General features: G+C 43.8%; 1 protein-coding gene across 3 annotated transcripts in view; it reads right to left on the bottom strand.

Annotated features, from left to right (window-relative positions):
* VTI1A (vesicle transport through interaction with t-SNAREs 1A) overlaps positions 1-20,437 on the bottom strand; it is a 505,013-nt gene that overhangs the window by 80,806 nt on the left and 403,770 nt on the right. Inside the window, exon 9 of one of the 3 annotated variants that reach the window (XM_063710516.1) lies at positions 15,678-17,512. The exons of the other annotated variants lie outside the window; for them this stretch is intronic. Coding sequence (XP_063566586.1) covers positions 17,476-17,512 — 37 coding nt within the window. The 3' untranslated portion in view covers positions 15,678-17,475. Of the gene's footprint in view, positions 1-15,677; positions 17,513-20,437 lie in introns of those variants that run through there. 3 annotated transcript variants of the gene reach the window in all.

The raw sequence follows: 20,437 nt of genomic DNA, 5'->3' as shown, positions 1-20,437 counted from the left end.
CTCAACAAAAAGAGTCAGGCAGAGACTGAATTCAACCTTCTTGCTCATTTTTGTACTGGTCACGTCCTCAATGGATTGGATGAGGTCCACCCACATTGGGGAGGGGAATCTGCTTTCCTGGGTCCACCAGTTCAAATGCTCATCTCTTCTGCAAACACCCTTGCAGGCACATCCAGAGATAATGTTTAACCAGATATCTGGGCATCCTGAGCCCAGTCAAGTTGACACATAGAATAGCCATCAGAGCTGTCTTGTGTAGGTAGGAAAGGTAAGAAAGGGAGGGACTTTTAGAAGAGGGCCAGTTCAAACCCAACCCCTTTCTGACCACAGGAGAGGTAAGCCATGAAGAATGAAGCATGACGCTGGCCCTTTGTGATCTCTGGGGGTGTGTTGTGGAAGGAGTAGACATCAAAGATCACAAAGTGTCATTTTGTATTGACAAAGATTACTATTATTATTAATATTTATTTATTCATTGTTTTTGAGATGGAGTCTGGCTCTGTTGCCCAGGCTGGAGAGCAGTGGCACAATCTCAGCTCACTGCAACCTCCACCTCCCAAGTTCAAGTGATTATCTTGCTTCAGCCTCCCAAGTAGCTGGGATTACAGGCACCCACTACCATACCTGGCTAATTTTTGTATTTTTAGTAGAGACGGGGTTTTGCCATGTCGGCCAGGTTGGTCTTGACTTTCTGACCTCAGGTAATCCACCTGCCTCGGCCTCCCAAAGTGCTGGGATTACAGGCATGAGCCACCATGCTTGGCCTATTTATTTGTTTTTTTAAGAACCTTTAGTATGAAAAATTCCAAACAAGGCCGGGAATGGTGGCTCACACCTGTAAGCCCACCACTTTGGGAGGCCGAGGTGGGTGGATCACCTGAGGTCAGGAGTGAGAGACCAGCTTGGCCAACATGGTGAAACCCATCTCTACTAAAAATACAAAAATTAGCTGGTCATGGTGGTGGGTGCCTGTAGTCCCAGCTACTCAGGAGGCTGAGACAGGAGAATTGCTTAAATCCAGGAGGCAGAGGTTGAGGTTGCAGTGAGCAACCACTGCACTTCAGTCTGGACGACAGAGCAAGACTCTGTCTCCAAAAAAAAAAAAAAAGAAGAAAAAGAAGAAAAATTCCAAACACAGAAGTACAGAACAAATTAAAGCAAATCCCTATGTACCTGGTTACCCAGGTTCAAGAGCTGTCAACTCACAGCCCAAATTGTTTCCTTCATAGCGCAACCCTAGGTAACTTTGGAATAAATTCCAGATCTCAAGTAATTTTATTTTATTTTATTTTACTTTATTTTATTTATTTATTTATTTATTTTGAGACAGAGTCTCACTCTGTCAACCAGGCAGGAGTGCAGTGGCATGATCTCGGCTCACTACAACCTCTGCCTCCTGGGCTCAAGTGATTCTCCTGCCTCAGCCTCCTGAGTAGCTGGGATTACAAGCATGTGCCACCACGCCCTGCTAATTTTTTTTTGTATTTTTAGTAGAGATGGGGTTTCACCTTATTGGCCAGGCTGGTCTCAAACTCCTGACCTCAGGTAATCCACCCACCTCGGCCTCCCAAAGTGTTGGGATTGCAGGCGTGAGCCACCGCACCCGGCTTAAGTCATTTTAGTAAGCAAAGGACATTTTATTTATTTAATTAAAAATTTTTAATTTTCCCTTCAGCTTTACTAAGGTATAACTGGCTAACAAAATTGAATATGTTTACAGAGTACAATGTGATGTTTTGATATATGCACACATTGTGAAATGATTCAATCAAGCTAATTGACATACCCATCACCTCACATGCTTATTTTTTTTGAGGTGAGAACATTTAAGATCTACTCTCTTGACAAAGGTGATTTTAATTATATAGGAATTCATTTTTTGGAATTCCAAAACTACTCAAAATCCACTTAGAAAGATGAAAAACTAGGCCAGGTGCGATGTCTCACGCCTGTAATCCCAGCACTTTGGGGGGCTGAGGCAGGCAGATCACCTGAGGTCAGGAGTTTGAGACCAGTCTGGACAACATGGTGAAACCCCGTCTCTACTAAAGATACAAAAATTAGCCAGGCGTGGTGGTGGGTGCCTGTAATCCCAGCCAGCTACTTGGGAGGCTGAGGCAGGAAAATCGCTTGAACCTGGGAGGCAGAGATTGTAGTGAGTTGAGACTGCGCCACTGACTCCAGCCTGGGCGGCAGAGCAAGACTCCATCTCCAAAAAAAGGAAAATGAAAAACTGAAGCAGCATGAGCTCCCCTGTACCTTCGGTTTCCTCCATTTTGCTGTTTACGTCTGAGTTCTTATTGTTGATGGTGTTTTTATTTCAACCTCCCCTTTAAAATTTCTTATTTTTTGCACACCTTTTACACCCTTGGGAAGAAGAGAAAAAAGAAACCCAAACTCACGTGTGCAGAAGGTATGCCCCAATTCCCCTCTCCTCCTCTCTCCTTTCCCCTCCCTAGGAAAAAAGACCTCAAGCATAAAAATTAAAAAATAAAGTTAAGCAAAAGGAAAGTAATAAAAATAATCCGTGTTCTCATCACCAAGAGATTGTCATCATTGCAAGTTCTTCCCACATTGAAAAAAAATTATCTTACCACATAAAACCTTTGGAGCTTGATTTTTCCCCCTTACTAAAGTATCTATGACACACCTTCTTATGCTAATAAAAGATACATCTTCGCCAGTCACGGTGGCTCAACCCTGTAATCCCAGCACTTTGGGAGGCTGAGGTGGGGAGATTACTTGAGCCAAGGAGTTCAAAACCAGTCTGGGCAAAATGGTGAAACCCCATCTCTACTAAAAATACAAAACATTAGTGGGGCGTGGTGGCGCATGCCTGTAGTCCCAGCTACTTGGGAGGCTGAGGTGGAAGGATCACCTGAACCCAGGAGGTCGAGGCTTCAGTGAGTCAAGAATGCACCATTGCACTCTAGCATGGGCAACACAGTGAGACTCTGTCTCAAATAAATAAATAAACAAGTAAACAAATGAATATATGCATCTTTGTCATAGCTCTTAATGGCTCTGTATATCTACAACCATTATGTAGATATACCTTTGTCTTAAAACCATTTTCTTATTGGTATGTATTTTGGTTATTTAAATCTTTTGTTATTATAATTAAATGGTAATAAACATCCTTGACCAATCTTGTGCCCTTGTTTAATCATTTCCTTTGGATAAATTAAGCAGAATTCCTGGGGCAAAGGGTACCCACATATTTAAGGCTTTTCAGTCATACTGCCAAGCTGCTTTGTAGTAAGGTGATACCAAGGCCATATCAAGTGAACCAGGAAGGCAAAAGAGTGCCTGTTATCCTAATCCTTACCAATATTGCGTATTAACATTCTCATAACCTTTGCCAATCTGACAGGTGGGTAATTGCATCTTGTAATTTTAATTTGCATTTCTTTGATCACTAGAGAGGTTAACTATATTTAAAGTATTGGGTGACCAACTTTGCAAATTTATTTTTAGAATCTATTTTGGAAAGTTTAGAAAATTTTCAGTAATAGAGAGTAAGGATACTCCTATGTAGCTATCACCCAGTTTCAACATTTATATATCTTCCTACTTCTCTTTCCTCACATACACAAACATACCAGATTATTTTATAACAAATTCCAGGCATCATATAAATTGTACATTTTCAGTATATATTTTAAACATAAAATGATTTTTTTGGTGATAATATAACCAAAATATCATTATCAAACTTAAAAAATAATAATTTATTAAAATACCAGCAAGTATATAATCAATGTTCATAAGTCTCTGATTGTCTCTTTTTTTTTTTTTTTGAGATGGAGTCTTGCTCTGTGCCAGGTGGAGTACAGTGGCACGATCTCAGCTCACTGCAACCTCTGCCTCCCGGGTTCAAGTGATTCTCCTGCCTCAGCCTCTTGAATAGCTGGGACTACAGGTGTGTGCCACTGTGCCCAGCTAATTTTTGTATTTTTAGTAGAGACAAGTTTCACCATGTTGGCCAGGATGATCTCGATCTCTTGACCTCGTGATCCGCCCGCCTCAGCCTCCCAAAGTGCTGGGATTACAGGTGTGAGCCACTGTGCCTGGCCAGTTTTTATTTTATTTTTTTACAATTGGTTTATTGGAATCAGCATCCATACCACACATTTACATATGGTTGATATGTCTCTTAAGTCTTTGTCTCTCTCTCTTTTATTGAGGTGAAATTCACATAACATGTGATTACCATTTTAAAGGGTACAATTTAGTGGCCTTTAGTGCATTCACAATGTTGTGCAACTGCCATCTCTTTTATTTTCAAAACATTTTCATCAGACTGAGCACGGTGGCTCACGCCTGTAATCCCAGCACTTTGGGAGGCCAAGGTGAGTGGGATCACCTGAGGTCAGGAGTTCGAGACCAGCCTGGCCAAGATGGCTAAACCCTGTCTCTACTAAAAAATATAAAAATTAGCCAGGCATGGTGGCAGGCACCTGTAATCCCAGCTATGTGGGAGACGAGGCAGGAGAATCACCTGAACCCAGGAGGCAGAGGTTGCAGTGAGATGAGATCACACCACTGTACTCTAGCCTGGGCGACAAGAGTAAGACTCAGTCTCAAAAAAAAAAATTTTTTTTCATCACCCCATAAAAATACCCTTTAAGTAATTATTCCCTGTTCCCCTCTCCCCCAGCCCCAGACAACCCCTAATCCACTTTCTGTCTCTATGGAATTACCTATTCCGAATGCTTTATATAAAAAAATTCATAACATACGTGGCTTTGTGTCTGATCTTAAGACTCTTTTAGTGTACAGTTTCCTCCTCTCTCTCTTCCTTTTCTTGACCTTTATTTGTTGAAAGAACTGGGTTGTCATCTGATAGAGAGTCCCACAATCTGTTTTTTGCTGACTCTATCATGTGGGTGTTGTTTAACCTGTTCCTCTCTCCCCTGTACCTTCTGTCAGTTGTAATTAGAGCTAGCAGCAAGATCAGATTTACGTTTGATTTTCTGGCAAGAATCTTTCATAAAGAGTCCTGTGTATTTTGTATTACTTTATGTGAGAGGGTATTTAATGTTATTTGTTATAAGATTGATCAGTGGGCTCAGATATCATCAGCCTGGTCTGTTCACTATCCAGTTTCCCATTAGATTCTCACTGGATGATTTCAGGAGCCATTGCTGATCATTACCTGGATCCATTATTTCTTTTTTTTTTTTTTTTTTTTAGATCGAGTCGCCCAGGCTGGAGTTCAGTGGCACGATCTCAGCTCACTGCAACCTCTGCCTCCCAGGTTCAAGCAATTCTCCTGCCTCAGCCTCCCAAGTAGCTGGGATTACAGGCGTGCACCACCATGCTCAGCTAATTTTGTATTTTTAGTAGAGACGGGGTTTCAGCATGTTGGTCAGGCCAGTCTCGAACTCCTGACCTCAAGTGATCCACCCACCTTGGCCTCCCAAAGTTCTGGGATTACAGGCATGAGCCACCATGCCCAGCCCTGGATCCATTATTTCATTAGAGGTTGTAAAATGGTGTTATTCTAATTTTGTCACTCTTTCGCACTGATTAGCTGAGAATCTTGTATAAAAAAGAACTTTCCCACATCAATTATTTGATTTTTCTGAAACATAGTTCATGACAGTAGGGCAGGTAAATACTTGATTCTTTCCTTACTTGTCAGTCTTCAGAAAATGAATTTGGTCCCTAGCCATCTCTAATAATTAACTACGAGAGTTTTAAAGAAAAGTATCATTGTGAACTCATGGATTGGAACATATTTGTTGTGCTTTGATTTAAAGCAGTTATTATTTTACTGTGCAGATTTCTCCACCTTTGGTGAGTGGGGAGCCACTTTTGGTTAGTTCTATGTCCTCTGACACAATTACAGAAGTCTTTGATAGCCATTTGCTGATATGACGATGATCCACTCTCATTTTGTACCTTTAAAATCATATTGTTAGCATTAATATTGATGTTATTTTGATACTATTTTACGTGTTCAAAATAAGTAATTATGTTGGTGCTCTTTAGGAATCAAGATTTTCATCATAAAAGAAATACGTATATAAAATCAATTAAGTAAAAGCCCAGTAGAATTAGAATTGGATTGTTTGTTTAAACTCATGATGTAGTTTCCCTTAAAAAAATATTTTTCAGCACTTTCCACTTAAACATTAAGAAACAGCAACCAATTCAGCAACAAAGAGAGCCCAGATTACGGTCTTTAAATACTATTTCTCACTAAAGGTAGGGCTCCTCGGATAAAGACTGATGCGCAGTCTAGAGCAAGCAATTCACATAGGTGTTTGATGGACATTTGGGTGCATTTGTAAGTATATGCAGCTTGATATTTAACTTGCAGTGGCTATAGAAGGCACAAGGAAGGACTCAGCAACAGCTAGAGGGACTCCCTCTTCCCACTCCTTGGTCATTAGGCCCTGCCATTATTTATTTATTTGTTTATTTTTACCAACAAAACTCATCCTGCCAAGGTATTGGACCCAAAAGTCTTTTCCTATTGTCCATCTCTTTCTTCTGTTTGGATGGTCTCTTTTTTTCACCTTATATTTTGTATGACCAACTTCTCATCCTTTGATAAAACAGGGCAGGACTCATGTAATGCACTGCATTGAAATGAAGACCTTCCTGTGTCTGGCACACAAGTTAGCCTCTGATAAACTCTCCTGCACAATTAGAAAAAGTGAATCAGACTTGCCTTATCTGCTAGGTTTTGAGCCCCTTGGGCAGAAGAAATGAGTCTCATGTTTCTTTTCGTCCCTTTAAGGAGTGGCAGAGGCTGGGCACACTCCTTAATATTTACTAATTAATTTCTAGTTTTCTGTATAGGATTGCATAAAGTTTCAGCTGCTGAAACAAGGATCTAAAATAACAGAGGCTTAAACAAGATAGAAGTGTATTTCTCTCTAATGTAGCCATCTTGGCCTAAAGATTTCAAGGTTACATGTGGAGGCTGAATTGGGCCAGAGCCCCTTCCCTTTAAGGCCACGGACTGACTGTTAGCAAATCATTTCTGCTCACTTCCCTTTGGCCAGAACTTATCACATGACCACACCTAGCTGCAAGGGAGCCTGGGAAATGTAAAATTGAGGTTCTATGGAAGACAGTGGGGAGGTGGGGAGAAGGATATCAAGGGTTAACCAGCATTCCCTGCCAAGGTCCCTTAGGACCCGAACAATTCTGTCAGGACTCACTCTGAGTCTCTTCTCCTACCTTTCTAGGTCATTTAAAAAACACCTTAATTATAAAAGTAATATATCTTTATTGTAAAAAAAAAAAGAGCTAGAGTTTTAGAAGTATACAAAATACAATGTGGAAAAAGAAAACACTTTCTTTATCACCACTGTCCTACACTCTTCTCCAGAGGTAACCACAGTTAACAGTTTTTTCCAGACTTTGTATTATGTTTTCATGAGTACATTTTTTTCCAGACTTTTTATTATGTTTTCCTGAGTACACGTAACCACACACACACATGCTTCCTCATAGATATATATTTATATATTTTTCAAATGGGATTGTACAATAGATATTGATATGGTTGTGTCTTCACCCAAATCTCATGTTGAATTGTAGCTCCCGTAATTCCCATGTGTCATGGGAGGGACCTGGTGGGAGGTAATTGAATCATGGGGGTGGATTTTTCCTGTGCTGTTCTCATGATAGTGAATAAGTCTCATGAGATCTGATGGTTTTATAGAGGGCAGTTCCCCTGCCCACGGTCTCTTTGCCTGCTGCCATGTAAAACGTGACTTTGTTCCTCATTTGCCTTCCACCATGATTGTGAGGCCTTCTCAGCCAATGTGGAACTGTGACTCAATTAAACTTCTTTCCTTTATAAATTATCCAGTCTTAGGTATGTCTTTATTAGCAATGTGAGAAAAGACCAATACATACATATATATATATATATATATATATGTATATATATAAAATACATATATATATAAAACAATTTGACTTTTCACTTTAGTATTATTTAATATTTAGTATTATTTAGTACTTAGTATTATTCCATGATATGAATGGACCTTAAGTTATTTAAGCACATTCTTCATTGATGGACTTTTTAGAAAACTACTGTGGTTTAAAAGTTGACCTTTGTTTGGATAAATATCTAAGCTGAATTGATGAGCTCTCGGCTCTGATTAGATCCAAAAGAGAAAATCCAATGATTGATATATTATGTGACCAAAATCATCATCTATGTTTCTAAAAGGGGCTTGGTACAGTTGATTTAATCAAGGTATTTCAACTTTCCCAGAGAGGAATCAAGGAAATAATAATTTAATTGTTCACATTTGTTTAGTACATTCCAACTTTTCTTTTCTTTTCTTTTTTTTTTTTTTTGAGATGGAGTCTTGCTCTTGTTGACTAGGCTGGAGTGCAATGGCACCATCTCAGCTCACTACAACCTCCACCTCCTGGGTTCAAGCAATTCTCCTGCCTCAGCCTCCTGAGTAGCTGGGATTACAGGTGCCCGCCATCACGCCTGGCTAATTTTTGTACTTTTAGTAAAGACAGGGTTTTGCCATATTGGCCAGGCTGGTCTCGAACTCCTGACCTCAGGTTATCCACCCACCTTGGCCTCCCAAAGTGCTGGGATTACAGGCATGAGCCACCGTGCCTGGCACATTCCAACCTTTAAAGCATCTGTGATATTATTTAGTCCCTCTTATAGTCCTGGAAGAAAGTAGCACAGGCTTTATCATCCTCAATATACAGGTGAAACCAAAAACCAGAGTGCTAAAGTACATAGGAACTTGGTGGCTATTGGTCAGGGCAGACCTCGGTAAGTCCCAGAGTGGCCTGACCTCACTCTGTGTTCACTTGATGTTCATGTACCATTGTCTGGTCTCTTACTTACATAGCCAGACCTGGGCTCCTGGATCCTGTAGACAGGCACAGAAACTGTCATAAGCCCCTCAGTCACCATCTTCTGACCCTCAAAGAGTAAGCCAGATTGGCTAGGAGAAGGCATTTAATGTGATGATGGCCTATCTGAGGAATTATAGAAGAGAGATGAAGATCAGCTAATCCAACTCCCTCAGAGTACTGTCAGGTAAGCTGGGCCCAGGTGGCTTGCCCAAGTTTATACCACACATCACTGGCAGAGCCAGGCCAAGAACCCATGCCTCCTGCTTTCTACTCTTGGCCTTCTTGCCACACCTCATGGATGCATTAAGAGGTTTGAGGGATGGAACTATCTGTTAGTAACAATGTGCTTGGTGGGCACAAAGCACTGGAGAAAACTCAACTATGCTTTGGGTAAGAGATGTGAAAGAGAAAGCCATAAGAGAGAGACAAGCCTATGCTGCCAGAATCTCTTCCACCTCCTCTCTCTGCAACCTCACCCTCACAGCCTTGCTCAGACTCTGTCTGTTTCTGTGCTTGGTTAAGTTGTGTGTGAGTTTAACTCTTGCAGACAAATGGCACAGCAATGAAAGCAAAGGCTTAGGAATATTATAGACGAGGGTTCAAATTCCTTATTATCAAATTCCTTGTTATCTAGATGATCTTGGACAAGGGCTGAATCTCTTTTGTTTCAGTGGCCTCATCCATAACATGGGGGATAAGAGAGAGCCTTAGTGTGGTTGGAAACAGTACATGAGAGGGAACATGCAAAGAACTTAGCACGGAGCTCAGGATAGCACACAGCCCCCACGAATGGGGGCTTTTACTTTCCACAAACATTTGCTGAGAACCTACAGGACATCAGCTACTATGCAAGTCACAGTGGGGGATACAAACATGAATAAGACATAGTCTTACCCTGTAGGAACGTACAATCTAGTAGGGCAGGGATGGGTGATACAGAAGCAGCTCTACCTTCTGTCTTTATGTAATTCTGAAGCCTTCTACCAGGAAGGCTGGAGCTCTCTTATTCCATATAAGGCTCCTCCACCATGTAGGAAAACACATGATTCCAACGCAGCCATGTGTCAAATCCATCCTCAAGGATTAAAGAAATAGAAGTAACAGATACTAATGCTGATATCATATCTGCAGACTGCCAGATAGACAGAGCCCTTTGAAGTTCCAATGTCTTGAAAGTCTCTTTGGACCAGGCAAACTCCCCATGCCACATCCCGTGAGGCCATGTAGGCCCCTGGTGACACTCCTCTTCTTTGGGACCATGGCGGGCTTTTGAATTTAGTAGGGAGGTGGCAAGATCCCATCAATCTCCATGTAGTTAGATCCATCTTTTCCTCAGTGAAAGAAAAAAAATCTGCAACACCATCTCCAAACACAGAGACCTACCCTCCTTTATAAAGTGCATTCCTCTTTCTGGTTTTAGTTTCAAGTGTCTCCCTATCCAAAATGAGACTGCCCTTTGCCCGCCTTGTATTTATTAATACATTGAATTCCAGACCTGCAAATGTGATGACTGAATCTGAGCGGAATTTCTGTAGTCTCCAAGAGATGCCCACTGGTTCTCAAAAGGGAAAACCAAAGCTAAGCCTTCCTGTGGCTCTTTTCCCTCCTGTTCCCCACCCCCGCAACCAGACCTTACAATGTCAAAGGTGCTCCATCAGCACACAGCTTGGGTTGCCTGCTTTCCCCTTTCTCTGGAAAGCAAGTTTTGGCAGAGTTGAGCCATCTTGTTCCCATTTGGGGCTCTCCTATAGAAAAGGCTCAGTTATCTTGTTCAGAGATCCCCAATAATCACTGCGCTTACAAAACTTGCTAAGGGCTATCATTACAGCAACCACATTTTCTAAACCCGCTATCAAAACTTCAGAGCTGACATTGTCTGGGAAAAGGAAACAGACCCTGTGAAATGTAGCCATACCAGGGAGAACAGGGACATGCTGGGGCAAATGCAGGGATAAGACATTGAGCTTTGGGAAAACAGAGAAGGGAGCAACTCTGAGAAAAGCCAAAAACAGTAAAATAAAAACCTCTAATGCAAATCAGGCTCCCAAGTGCACATAAAGATAAACGGGCCAGTCAGGGTGGGAACTTGGGTCCTGGGGCAGCTCTGAAACTCCCAAAGAGTTGCCAAATGTGAGAATTGATTTTCTAGTAAATTAATGAGATCTTGCTCTCCTAATTGTAATGACAGTTGTTATTGACTGCAGGACTTGAACGTGTCAGGCACTGCGCTGTGTTTTATATGTTCTATATCACTGAAGTGCAGATACTAAAATGTCAAAAGGATTTTACTATAATTAGTCCATTCATCCATCTATCTATCCATTTGTCCATCCATCCATCCATCCGTCTGATCATCCATCCATCCATCCATCCATCCATCCATCCATCCATCTGTACATCCATCCAGTAACATTTGCTAAGCAAGTACTAGGTCCCTGTAGGATCATGATTACTGTGGATTGAAGGAGGCCCACACATAAACAAGTAGCCCCATCACAGTGTGATAATATAAGGTGAGATGATTTTTCTAGGAATCTACCAAAGGACTCCTGGTTCCAGCCCCACCTCCCACCTTGTGAGTCAGAAATTAAAACACATTCATTAATCCCATCTGAAAGTCCCAAACAGCTCTCTGCTTCAAGTGGTAATAAATATTTCATGCCCAATTGTGCTGCGTTCCTCGCTGTGTTTATTAAATGGAGTTTCTCATAATTCCAGTTATTCATTTTAATGGGTCAGGCCTTGGCTGTGATTTAAACAGACCGCTGAGGAAACAGCCGTGGTTAAACATTGTAACGGTATGGATTATTAATTTAATTGGCTGGCTATTACTTGTTTGGACTCTGAGCTAACACATTTAGTTCAGTCTCTGGTGGCCCATAAACTGCAAAGGTCATGACTTTAACATTCAGAAGAATGGGAAAAAGGAATTGAGGTTGAGATTAGGAAGAAAACTTACAAAACAGCATGGGGAAGACAGTGTGAGGAAGCGCGGGCTTGCTGGAGGCAGGGCAGGGCAAAGGGGGTTCATTGGCTGGATTCTCATTAGAACTTCCTCAGCAACCAGCCCCTGGGCTGACAACTGCCAGGAGCCAGTCTCTCACTCAGATTTCTGAAGGGGCCAAACACTTAGATATGGTGATGGGAGCACCCCACACCCCGGGAAGGCCACACCTGTTTTCTGGATGCCTGAACCCCAGGGAAGGGTTGTGTGTTGTGGAAAAAGCAAGTGAGAAGTAAGGGGGTTACCAGAATGGCTGTTCTGCAGACCCCTGGACATCAGAGCCATGAATGACCTACTTTCTCTTCTGCCAAAGGCCCTGTGACCCTTCTAGATGCCGCCTCCCAATGTGCAGGGGTCCCAGGACCCTGAGATCTAGATGAGATCATCTCCGGACCCCTGTACTCCATGACCTGTGGATATCCAAAGCCCCCTCCTCTTTTTATTTTTTTTTGAGACACAGTCTCACTCTGTAGCCCAGGCAGGAGTACAGTGGCACTATCTAAACTCACTGTAACCTCCACCTCCTAGGTTCAAGCCATTCTCCTGCCTCAGCCTCCCGAGGAGCTGGGATTACTGGCACCTGCCACCATGGCCAGCTAATTTTTGTATTTTTAGTAGAGATGGGGTTTCACCATGTTGGCCAGGCTGGTCTGGAACTCCTGGCCTCAAGTGATCTGCTCACCTTAGCCAAGCGTGGTCGTGGGCACCTGTAGTCTCAGCTACTTGGGAGGCTGAGGCACGAGAATCTCTTCAACCTGGGAGGCATAGGTTGCAGTGAGCCGAGATCACTCCACTGCTCTTCAGCCTGGGCGACAGGTAACAGAGCGAGACTCTGTCTGAAAAAAAAAAAAAAAAAAAAAAAAGGGCCGGGTGTGATGGCTCATGTAATCCCAGCACTTTGGGAGGCCGAGGTGGGTGGATTACCAGAGGTTAGGAGTTTGAGATCATCCTGTTCAACATGGAAAAACCCCGTCTCTACTAAAAATACAAAAATTAGCCGAGCGTGGTGGTGCATGCCTGTAATCCCAGCTACTCGGGAGGCTGAGGCAGGAAAATCACTTGAACCTGGGAGGCAGAGGTTGCAGTGAGCCGAGATTGTGCCACTGCACTACAGCCTGGGCAACAGAGCGAGACTGTCTCAAAAAAAAAAAAAAAAAAAAAGTAGCACATAAATTACTCTATTGCAGTTTTAAAAATATTTTGATAACTGTATTCTAATATAGTTGGCTTACTCATCTTAGGATTTTGTTTTATCTGTTTAAAAACATTAATCTGAGAAGGGATCCTTAGCCTTCCCCAGGGGGCCAATATTGGGCACACAGAGTAATTCAGGTTCACTCAGCCACCTTGACATTGCCAAACTCTAGACCTTTCTCTGAGTGGGAAGCTGTCTGTGGCTGTGTGGGCATTTTCCTCTCCACTCCCCCCAGTCACCTGCCTATTTGCTGCATGGATCTTCACCGTACTATCAGTCCCCATGTGCTGATGAAGAAAGGGGACAGGGAGATTGGGTAACTTTGCATTGCATATTTGGAAGCATCAGGCCAGACATTTGTGGCAGCAAGAAGTGATCATGTTTGCCAGAATGTGACCAAGAGATAGGAGAACAGACCTCAAATTTGGAAGCAGTGGTTTGTGGACAAATAGAGTGTGTCAGTTTCCTAGTTCCTTTCCTGTCTCAAGAGTTGATGACTTTCATAGTTCTTACATTCAAAGTGAAGAGTAAGCCTGTGAAATGCATTATCTCAAGAGAAGGCACAGGCTGGCAGCTAACAACGGGGTAGCTTATATCAGGTGTGCAGCCAGTGCCTTCCAATAGAGGCATTCAACACATGGTTGGCTGATTGATGAACAAATGAAGGAAGGAAGGAAGGAAGGAAGGAAGGAAGGATAGTTATGGTGGTTAATTTTATGTGTCAACTTGCATGGGCTAAGGGATGCCCAGATAGCTGGTAATACTATTTCTGGGTATGTCTGTGAGGGAGTGGAAGAGATTAGCATTTGAATCAGTAGACCCAGTAAAGAAGATTGCCCTCACCAATGTGGGCAGGCATCATCTAAGCCAGTGATGGCCCGGGTAGAATGAAAAGGCAGAGGAAAAGTGAATTCACTCTTTCTATTTGAGCTGGGACATCCATCTCTTCCTGCCCTTGAACATTGGTACTCCTCGTTGTTGGGCCTTTGGACTTAGATCAGGACTTACACTATCTGCTCCCCTGTCCTCAGGCCTTCGGACTTGGTCTTTAGACTTGAACTGAATGATACCACCAGCTTCTTTGGTTCTCCAGGTTGCAGACAGCAGATCATGGGACTTCTTTGCATCCATAATTTTGTGAGCCAATTCCCATACTGTCTCTGTCTCTCTCTTCCTTTCTCTCTGTCTATGTGTGTATAGCTAGCTAGATAGATCCAATTGGTTCTATTTCTCTGGAGAACACTGACTAATACAGAGGACTTATATAAATTACTAGGGGAGGCTGGAGATTGGGAGAGATAAGTCTATAAACAGCATGATCCCTAAGAATTCAGGGGCCCACTTCCATCCCCAAATGTGTGTGTGTGTGTGTATGTGTATAAAATCTAATTACAATAAGCATCATAGATATCCTAGAGAGAGAAAAAAAGTAACAGATGTGGTGTGTATTATTATTTTCTTCAATCCCAACAGAAGCCCTGCAAAGTCCTGCCATGTGCTGCCTTTCACCCCCCACCCATCTGCCTGCCCCGCAGGTGCTCCCGCTCCCACTTGCTCCTGTCCTTGTCCACACTGTCCACACACCCAGCTCAGCCTAAGGAGAGGAATGGGAGGGGTGTGGCATTGGCTTCAGGACAGAGACCACCAAGCAACGTGCTGCCTCTCCAGGGTGGAGGTGGGAAATGGACAGAGAGGAGCCTTTAATTCTGGCAGAGATTGAAGTTGGAGATGGGTGAGGGCAGGTGAGATGAAAGGGGGGCTTCTGCACATTTTATGTGGAAAAGCAAGAGGCAGGGTGAGCTGTCCATGCACACAGACTCCAAAGCAAACCCTTTGCAGATGTGTGAATGGTCTCAGGCTCCCCTGAAAAAGATGGGAGTGCCTGCTTTCTTTTCCATGGCACCCCCATCTGTACCTGGCTGAGCGCAGGGTTTCAGAAGGTGAGACTGTCTGATTCTAGGAAAACCAGGCTTGGTAGCTGCTTTCCTGAGATTGAAAGGGAGTGTGTTTAGCCCTAGGAATCCATCCAGAGTGAGCTGAAATCACTGTTTATGAAAGGCAAACCACTCCAGAATTCATAGAGATGGTTCTCCATATTGTCCTTTTAAACTCTTGAGACAGTGTGTCCACAGGTGCACTCACAGCAAGCATGGTGTCTATGAGAACAAGGCTGAGCAAAGAGTTATTGATTTCCTACTATGTGCCAGGCTGAAAGGAGGATACAAAAATGAATAAGTAATACCCTTGCCCTGCACAGGGAGACCTCAGGGGAAGCCACGAACCAGGCAACTTCAGCCCCAGCTCTGTGGGCAGGAGGTCTGTGCATCTGTGGGCTGCCATTTTGTGTGGCCGTGTTACCTAATATTGCTAGGAGAGCAAGCTCCACTTCCAATGGCCTATATTGGTGGCATGGCTATGCCAGTCCCACCAAAAGCAGGCTTCAGGAAGACTTTGCATTTGGACATCTCCAGGTGTTTATTTGATTTTTCCTATTTCTTGGTTTTTAATTGGTTTCAGATGTGAGTACCCAATAGCGGCCCTGAATAAATAAAACAGATCATAAAATATGGCCAAGCAAAATGGGCGTGAGTAATCCCAGAGTGCATGGAAATGCACTTCCAGAAAGGCTCATAAATAATGAGGTGGAAACAGTAGTCTATTTTCTCTTTAATGGAAAGCCAATTAGGAACCCTCTCTGGACTGGCGGGAAGAAGCCAGGTTCCTTTGTTCTGTAATGAGGAGGTGGGGGTAGAGTGGGTGAGGGGAAGCCACTAATCTTGCCAGAAAGGGCAGAGAAAATTCTCTGGTCATTGGGCCTGCAGAGAGTGACAAAATAGGAAGTTCAACACAAAGTAGGCTTCCCATCCTGGGTCGAGCTTCCCATCCCGGGTCGAGCTTCCCATCCCAGGTCGAGCTTCCCATCCCAGGTGGAGCTTCTCCAGCTCCTTCCCAGTTGGTGCAGGAAGGACTTTAAGCCCAAGCTGACTTGGGAAGAACCGGCAGAACTCTTTGGAGGCCCACAGCAGGCAGACTCTCTGTGAACTCAAAGAATCCTGTGGTTACTGACCCATTCTTGGCTCCTTCCCCTCCCTCACTGAGGCCCGGAAGGAGAGCCCCAGCTGGTACCATCTCCAGGGTGGGCCAGCTTTGAGCTGCAGGAAGGAAGACGGGAGTGCAGGATTCTAGAGGCGTTCTCTGCAGTAGGCGGCCCAGCAGACCCCTAGTGAATCTCCTTCTTATCGCTTCCCGATTGCTCTCCCTACATACTGGTGTCGCCTCATTCCAGACACTGGTTTTCTTCAAGCTGGTAATGCCTTTCATGGTGCTTCCATGCAGAACATTATAGATGATCTTGTCCCACTGAGGCATGGCAGGTATAGTGTCCTCCATCTTTCATAAGAGGGAACTGAGAAACAGAGGGGAAATGAGACGGTCGAAAGTCACACAGCCATGGAACAGCAGAGCTGGAAATCAGTTCTGTTCACTCTGCATGATCTCTGGGCGGCCGGGGCCCAGCTGGTGACTGTAAGTGGGGGTCATGGTGGCCCTCCCCTCTGAAGCATTAGAGACATCTATAGTGGTTAAGAGCACAGGCTTTGGAGTTAGGGAGACCTGAATGAAATTCTTGACTCTATCCCTTAATAATTGTGTGGTCTTGATCAAGTTTCTTAATTGTTCTAAGCCTGTTTCTGCATTTGTAAAACACAGCTACTGAACTTGGGCTACTGGACTTAGTTCCCACCTGACAGGAAGCAATAAACAGCAGTGATACTGCTAGTACTTATTATTGTTAGAAGGCTTTGTGGCCAGCAGGCCTTTGGAATAGCCGGTGTGTTTCCTGTGGAGCCCACTGTGGGCTCAGGAGCATCACTACTGAGTTCAGACTCTGTCCATGTGAACAGCGTTCCCTGGAGACCTGGCTCAGTATCATATGAGGACCCAGGGAGGCAGCCAGACATGGCTAGCTGCCTCCAGCTCTAGGTTCATGCTGAGCAGGGTGGAGAAGAAGGGAGGCCTGGAGCTGAGGATGTCTGCTGAGAACTTCTCGGAGGATCTGAGGATCTTCTGTGCTTACCAATACAGAGTCACAGGGGAGGCGGCAGGTCCCTCAAAGCCAAGGCTCTTCCTACGTATGCTTCTAAAACAAAATCAGTGGCAGTCTGATGGAGAGAGGAGTCCACAGAGTGTAGCAGCTTTGCTGTGTAGAAGCTTGGGCCAGAGATTTTGGTAAAGGGCCACAGCTGGAGAATCTGTTGCTTTTGTTCCTTATGATGAGTTTTTGGCAAGTTTTGTTTTTATTTTTAAATAAATTTCACTTTTCCTCCATTGAAATGGATAAAACACTGCTCACCCATCTGTGTGACTCAAGGAAATGCTTGAAAAGCAGAGAGGTCTTGAAGAACAACATGAGGTCTCAGGAGACTTGACCATTGATGTTTGCCACTGGCCACCTGTGGAATGTGGGTACATTCCATTACCTTTTGAAGGTCACTTGTTCAGCAGGGCAAGGAAGAAAGGGTGAAATATTTGTGAAACACACATGATGGACTAAGCACCTTGCCCCTCGCCTCATGAGGTATGTCCTGGTATCTCCATTATATAAATGCAGAATCCAGGGCTCAAAGAGGCTACACACCTTGCCCACTATCAGACCCTGCATCACTTGGAGTTTGATGGCTGCAAGCAACAGAAACTCATTCTTAAAGACTCAAGAAAAAGCTGAGCAAGCAGGTCTTGCAAGGACAAGGATGTGGGCAGTTCTGGGGTTGGAGGTAGTAGGAGCTCACAGTCATGGTCACTGGAGATTGCAGGCAAAATAGTGAGCTTTAACTTGTCACCCCATTCAGAATTTACCCCCCTGGAAGAGTGAGTCTTATGGATTTGGCCAGGTTGCCTGGCTGTACCTTGGACAAGGAGAACATGGCACTTTGAAAGACAGCCCTGGCCGGGCGCGGTGGCTCATGCCTGTAATCCCAGCACTTTGGGAAGCCAAGGCAGGTGGATCATGAGGTCTGGAGTTCGAGACCAGCCTGGTCAAAATGGTGAAACCCCATCTCTACTAAAATACAATTAAAAAAAAAATTTGCTGGGTGTGGTGGTGTGTGCCTGTACTCCCACTTACTCGGGAGGCTGAGGCAGAGGAATTGCTTGAACCTGGGAGGTGGAGGTTGCAGTGAGCTGAGATTGTGCCACTGCACTCCAGCCTGGTGACAGAGCAAGACTGTCTCAAAAAACAAACAAAACAAAACAAAACCAAGAAAGACAGTCCTATCCAGACTGAATGCAATGGGAGAGGAGCAATCCCCAGAGGAAAACTGGGGTGCTGTTACCAAGAGCAAAGGAAGGGACACTGCACTGCGAAGCAGATATGCACCATAGACATCCATTGGTCACAAAAGGTGAGTGGCACAGGTCAGTGACCCAAAGCCCAGAAGGGCTGCCAATAATGCCCACGTGCCAACCCCCACCTCAGGAGGCTTCACTTCTCTGTCCAGACTTGCGGCTTCCTCTTTAGTGGGCCCCGTGATGCTGGCACTGCTTAGAAAGGGTTCATGCCCTGCTGGAGAGGAAATCTCCAAAGAGGGCAGAGAATTGGGAAGTGAAAGAGATACAGCAATAATTTAAGAGCAAGAGAGTGCCATGGAGAAGTGGGGAGGGCCTGTGGCTTTCTCAACGTGGGAAAATGACAAATCAGTAGGAAGTTTTGTGGGGGAAGGGGAGCAGATAGGGACCAAACATGGGGAAGAATTAGAGGTGTAGGAATCATTGGAATCATCTAAAATTTAAAAGAAGCCACAGTATACTTTATCTACTCAGAAGTATTTGAGGTGTCTTATATTATAACATATTTAATCCATGAGAATATTAACTTAAAAATTGTGAATTTAAAGAAATATAAAATGGGATGGTATATAATTAAAAATCTGGGAAGTTTCAAATTTAGCTTAGAGCTTCCTGGTAGCTAAGGCAAAAAAGGAAACATGATTGGTTATATAATTCTCATTTTCATTTTATTTTTTTCTTTTGTCTCATAAAAGGAAGTGAATCTGCAAGTCAGAAAACACAACATTCTCTTTAGTTATAAATAAAAATTAACCTGGTGGGATATTAAATATTCAATGGAAAGATTTTTCAGTATAATTTCACTGAGGTTGAGAAACAGTCTTCCTATGGCCATTATCATATGAAGTGTGGTGGAAAGTAAAGAGTGTTCCTGTCAAGTGCCCCTCCCAGGGCTGGAAAGTTTCCCTAAAGTACTCAAGTTCAAATGCCTCTCCCTAGTTCAGAAGCTTCAGAAGTTCAGAAGTCCCTGTATGGCTTCTCAGCTCTTCCATCTCCTGCAAAAACCAATTCCTGCGCTCACATCCCTCTGTTTTCAATACTTTCTGGTTTCTTTCTCCTGGGTGGACTTTGCTGGGTGTGCTCACTAATTGATGTCCAGCCTTAACCCAAACACCCCTGAGGAAGGGGCACCCCTTACTTCCCAAACAGAGCAGCCTATTTCATCTCAAAGGCAGGGCTGCCTGAAGGTGCCACTTCCACAGGGGTTCAGCGTGTAGACAGAATCTCGATTGAAGGAGGTACTAGAAAGATCTTTCTGGGCAGGGGAAGAAGCATATGAAGGTTTGTCAACTACCATGAGTATGACACATATCATGTCAATGTGCCATGAGCACATTGTCTAGTTGGAAGAGAGGCTATGTTCACTCAACAGACACGTTTTCAATCATTATCATTGCCCTAATATCACAGGCGACCCAGAAAAGGAATGCATGTGGCCCAGGCTCTGAAGGAGCACCTTGAAATGATTCAGTCAAATGCTCTGAGACTTTTAGGATCACCCCACACACTCTCTTAAGTTCTGCTCCAATCTGAATGCCTGAAAATACAATGGATTTTATGTGTCTGCTATAGTTTCTGTTTGCAAATGCAGGCCTTCGTCTTAAAGCCAATCTCCCATGTGAAAGCAGAGTTCGGAAGGAAGCACGCGCCTCTGTCTTGGGAGGAGCTTCAGTCTCAGGTGCTGCAAGGTGGACTAATCTGACACACTAGGACATAAGAGAATTCTCAGGAGAGGCTGAGGTTTATTTGAATCAACTGGCATTTCTTTGGAAAGTTGGGGAAAGGGGCAGATCCAGGTTTCGTAGCATATGAAATCAGGGTCGGCTTCATGGACATGCCACCTGCACAGTTGCACAGGGCCCTGTGCCAAGAAGGCGCTGGTGTTGCTATCTTCAAAGTTTTAGTTGTTTTTGAACAAAGGGCCCCACGTTTTTATTTTGCACTTGGCTGCCCAAATTATGTAGCTGGTCTTTTGTGACACTTATATGATTTGGGGGCCCCTCATTTTAAAAACAACACAAAATAAGAGAAAT

This window comes from Gorilla gorilla, chromosome 8 (genome assembly GCF_029281585.2).
Source record: "Gorilla gorilla gorilla isolate KB3781 chromosome 8, NHGRI_mGorGor1-v2.1_pri, whole genome shotgun sequence".
Classification (NCBI taxonomy): domain Eukaryota; kingdom Metazoa; phylum Chordata; class Mammalia; order Primates; family Hominidae; genus Gorilla; species Gorilla gorilla.
Note: the sequence above shows the minus strand (reverse complement) of the source record. Positions and strands in the feature narration are given on the sequence as shown.